This window comes from Nicotiana tomentosiformis, chromosome 5 (genome assembly GCF_000390325.3).
Source record: "Nicotiana tomentosiformis chromosome 5, ASM39032v3, whole genome shotgun sequence".
In the NCBI taxonomy this organism is placed as follows: domain Eukaryota; kingdom Viridiplantae; phylum Streptophyta; class Magnoliopsida; order Solanales; family Solanaceae; genus Nicotiana; species Nicotiana tomentosiformis.
This window is the reverse complement of record NC_090816.1, coordinates 120,243,861-120,248,725: the sequence shown is the minus strand read 5'-3', so window position 1 is coordinate 120,248,725 and position 4,865 is coordinate 120,243,861. Positions and strand designations below refer to the sequence as shown.

The following is a 4,865-nucleotide window of genomic DNA, read 5'->3' as shown; positions in this document are numbered from 1 at the left end:
CAAAATACACTTAATTGAAATGAATGATCGCCACAATGTGGCTATCTCCAACCTTTCCCAAATAGTGCTTCATCCGGTGACCATTGACTCGGAATACTTCGTTGTTTTTGTTCTTCAAGTCTAATGCACCAAAAGGTGTCACACCCATAATTTCAAAAAGACCACTCAATTTAGACTTTAGCTTCCCGGGAAACATCCTCAACGTTGAGTTAAACAACAACACAAGATCGCCTACCTTGAACTCTTTGTTCCAAATGTATTTGTTATGAAGATATTTTATCTTTTCTTTGTACAAGGACGAACTTGCATAAGCATGGTACCAGAACTCATCCAATTCATTTAAATATGCAACCCTCAAGTTAGCGGCTACATCCCAATCAAGATTCAACTTCTTTAGAGTCCACATAGTCTTGTGCTCTAGTTCCACCGGAAGATGACAAGCTTTTCCGAACACCAACCGGTATGGAGACATTCCGATAGGTGTTTTGTAAGTCATCTGATAAGCCCATAATGCATCATCAAGCTTCTTTAACCAATCCGTCCGATTAACATTCACTGTTTTGGACAAGATATTGGAGACTTCCACTTTCGCACTAGCTTGTGGGGGATCAGGAGTCATGACTTTGTGAGTAACACCATACTAGCTAAGCAAAGTGTTGAAAGCCTTGTTGCAAAAATGTGACCCCCCCCCCCAATCACTTATAATAGAACGTGGAGTACCAAACCTTGTGAAAATATTCTTCTTTAAGAAAGCCACCACACTTTTCGCCTCATTTTTGGGTAAACCAACGGCCTCAACCCATTTCGACACATAATCAACCACGACCAAGATGTAGGTGTTTCCACAAGAACTCCCAAAAGGGCCTATGAAGTCAATACCCCACACATAGAAAATGTCAATCTCCAAAATGGTTGTGAGAGGCATTTCATTCTTCCTTGAGATTCCACCGGTCCGTTGACATTCATCACATCTTTTCACTAGCTCACTTGCATCCTTGTAAAGAGTGGGCCAATAGAAGCTGCAACTAAGCACTTTGGCCGACGTTCTTGTGTCACCATGATGACCACCATATGGCGATGAATAACAAGCCCCAAGAATTTTACCTTACTCTTCTTCCGATACACATATTCTAATCACCCCATCCATACAAATCCGGAAAAGGTATGGTTTATCCCAATAATAATCTTGACAATCCCATTTGAGCTTCTTCCTTTGGTTTGAAGAGAACACATCCGGAATGATTCCATACACAAGAAAATTTGCTAAATCCGCAAACCATGGCACCTCTTTCATTGAAATAGCCAAGAGTTGCTCATCGGGGAAGGAGTCATTGATTTTAAGGCCATCATGCGGCCTCCCTTCCTCCTCAAAATGAGACAAGTGGTTCGCAACTTGGTTTTCACTCCCTTTTCTATCTTGGATGTCAATATCAAACTCTTACAAGAAAAGCACCCATCTCATCAACCGAGCTTTGTAGTCCGTCTTGCTTATAAGATAATGAAGTACCGCATGATCTGTTTGGACAATGACTTTTGCACCCATCAAGTATGGGCAGAACTTCTCAATTGCAAACACAATGGCAAGGAGCTCTTTCTCCGTAACGGTATAGTTGACTTGGGCACTATTCATAGTCTTACTAGCATAGTAGACCAGCTGAAAATATTTGTTGATGCATTGCCCCAAAAAATCCCCAGCCGCTACGTCACTTGCATCACACATGCGTTCAAAAGGGACACTCCATTTTGGAGCGGTGATGATGGGAGCAGTTGTCAACTTGAACTCCAACAATTCAAAAGCCCTCATGAAATCATCATTGAAGTTGAACTTATCATCCTTTTCAAGAAGCTTGCACAACAAGTTCACCACCTTAGAGAAATCTTTGATGAAACTCCGGTAAAACCCCGCGTGGCCTAAGAAACTCCGCACTCCCTTCACCAAAGTTGAAGGTGGAAGTTTAGAAATCACCTCAATTTTTGCCTTGTCAACTTCAATTCCATGCTTTGAGATTTTGTGTCCAAGGACAATGCCTTCCTCGTCCATGAAATGACATTTCTCCCAATTGAGCACCAAATTTGTTTCTTCACATCTAGCCAACACTTTATCCAAATTTGCATGACAATCATCAAAAGAATCTCCAACTACCGAGAAGTCATCCATGAAAACTTCAAGGTAGTCCTCAACCATGTCCGTGAAGATAGCCATCATACACCTTTGGAAATTCGCCGGTGCATTGCACAAACCAAATAGCATCCGCTTGAAGGTGAAAGTACCATAGGGACATGTAAAGGTTATTTTATCTTAATATTCTGGAGAAATAAGAATTTTTTTGTAGCCCGAATACCCATCAAGAAAGAAATAGAAAGCACGATCGGCCAATCTATCAAGCATTTGATCTAAGAACGGAAGTGGAAAATGATCCTTCCTTGTGACTTTGTTGAGCTTGCGATAGTCCATACACACCCTCCATCCAGTCACCATCCTTGTAGAACACAACTCATTTTTGTCATTGGTGACCACCGTCATGCCCCCTTCTTTGGAACACATTGAACCGGAGAAGTCCACAAACTATCGGAGATGGGGTAGACAACCCCAACATCCAACCACTTGATAATCTCCTTCTTGACAACTTCTTGCATAGCCTCGTTGACTTTTCTTTTATGTTAAATAGATGGTTTGGCGCCATCCTCCAACTTGATCGTATGCATGCAAAAGGTAGGGCTTATCCCCTAAATATCCGCCAATGTCTACCCAATAGCCTTCTTCCTCTTTTGTAGCACCGCCAATGTGGAATCTACATGCATGTTAGTCAAACAAGAGGAAAGAATAACTGGTAAAGTAGAACAAGGGCTAAGAAATTCATATCGAAGATATGGAAGAAATGGCTTCAACTCCAAGGTAGGAGGCTCTTCAATAGAAGGTTTTGTAGGAGGAGTTGTCCTATTTTTAAGATCCAAAGACAATTTCTGGGGTGCATAGTTGTATGACCCCATTCCTTGCAAAGAGTTCACACATTCCATGAATCCATCCATCTCGCCATCATTGAAGTTGAGCAAGATGGCCTCCAACATATCACTAACATTTATTGTAGCACTTGTTGTATCAATAATAACATCGGTCACCAAGTCCACAAAAGAACACACCTCATTGCTATTTGGTTTCCGCATGGACTTGCACACATGGAATACCACTTTTTCATCACCAACCCTGAATATAAGTTCTCTGGCTTCAACATCACAAAGATCCTTCCTCATAGCAAGGAAATGTATCCCAAAAATAATCGGTACTTTATAATCAACCTCACAATATAGAATGACAAAAGCCACCGGAAGAATGAATTTATCAACACGAACCAAGACATCTTCAATCATTCCCAAAGGCCACTTATAGTACGATCAGCCATTTGCAATCTCATAGAAGTGGGTCTTGGTTGCCCAATCCCCAAAGTCTTGAAAATAGAATAGGACATCAACTTGATGCTTGCCCCAAGATCACAAAGAGATTTAGCAGACTCGGAACTTCCAATTGTACAAGGAATCATGAAAGCACCGAGATTCTCCAACTTATGAGCCATTGAATGTACAATTGCACTCACTTGATGAGTGACTTTGATAGTTTCGAAATTCATTGACTGCTTCTTTGTCACGAGATCCTTGATAAACTTGGCATAACCGGGCATTTGTTCCAAAGCTTCAACTAATGGCACATTGATTAAGAGACTCTTCATCATTTGAATGAACTTCTTGAATTGATTCTCACCATTTTTCTTGGCAAGTCTTTGAGGGTATAGAGGTGAAGGCTTGGGCAATGGTGACTTAGCCTTTTGCATTACCGGCTCCGGTATGTCAATAATGTGATACCTAGAAGGGTACACCTCCTCTTGAGTCTCTTCCACACTATCATCAATATCAATCCAAATTTCATCATTAGGTTGCACTATATTGGTCGGGATCTCTTCTTCTTGCACTACTTGCTCATCATCCACAAGTTGCCTTTGACTTGAGGTGGGTGCATTCCCACCTCTTCCACTTCTTATAGTAACGGCCATGGCATATCCCGTGTTGTTTCCACCCTTTGGGTTTACTACTGTGTCACTTGGTAGTGCCCCCTTAGGACGAGAATTTAGAGTTTGGGAGATTTGCCCCATTTAAAATTCTAGGTTGCAGATTGATATGTTGTGTGAGGTAAGTTGGGCATACGAATCGGCATTCTTTTCCATCATTTGCTTGAACATATTTTCAATATGCCACATCTCATTGTTTGAAGAACTTGAACCATGGGTAGGATAATTAGGGGGTTGCTCGGTTGTTGATACATCGGGGGACTTTGAAAACCCGACCCTCCGATTGCCTTGATTGTTGATCCATCCGCCTTGATTGTTACCCCCCTCCCCCCAATTTCCTTTATTATATCCACTCCAATTTCCTTGATTGTTGTTGTTATGCCAATTCCCTTGATTTTTGTTGTTATGCCAATTCCCTTGATTTTTGTTTCCGCTCAAATTGCCTTGATTGTTTGAATTCAAATTGCCTTGATTATTTTGAGGTCGCCATTGTTGTTGGTTTGGGCCTTGGAAGTTTTTTCTTTACCCTTGAAAGTTGTTCACATATTGCACTTCCTCCTCTTGTTCATTGTAGGAATTATCTTGCTCAAAACCGCTATCTTCTTACACATAGTTCTCCACTCGATTTTGCACTTGTGGACCCTTTGTCCTCATCTTGTTTACCATCATGTTCACTCCCTCCATGGCATTGACACCCTTGGGATTTTGCACTTAATTTAGTTGGGCCTTTGCTAGTTTATTCATGGTGGTTGTCAACTCATCAATGGCTTGCCCATGGTCTTGCAACTCTTTGTGAAGGTGGAT

The 4,865-nt window shown here is 41.4% G+C and overlaps 1 protein-coding gene across 1 annotated transcript; it reads right to left on the bottom strand.

Moving 5' to 3' along the window:
• Positions 1–3,365: 3,365 nt before the first annotated feature.
• LOC138893071 (uncharacterized) lies at positions 3,366–3,827 on the bottom strand. The gene has a single exon (XM_070176841.1). It carries the CDS (start codon positions 3,825–3,827, stop codon positions 3,366–3,368), a length of 462 nt encoding a protein of 153 aa, XP_070032942.1.
• Positions 3,828–4,865: the final 1,038 nt, after the last annotated feature.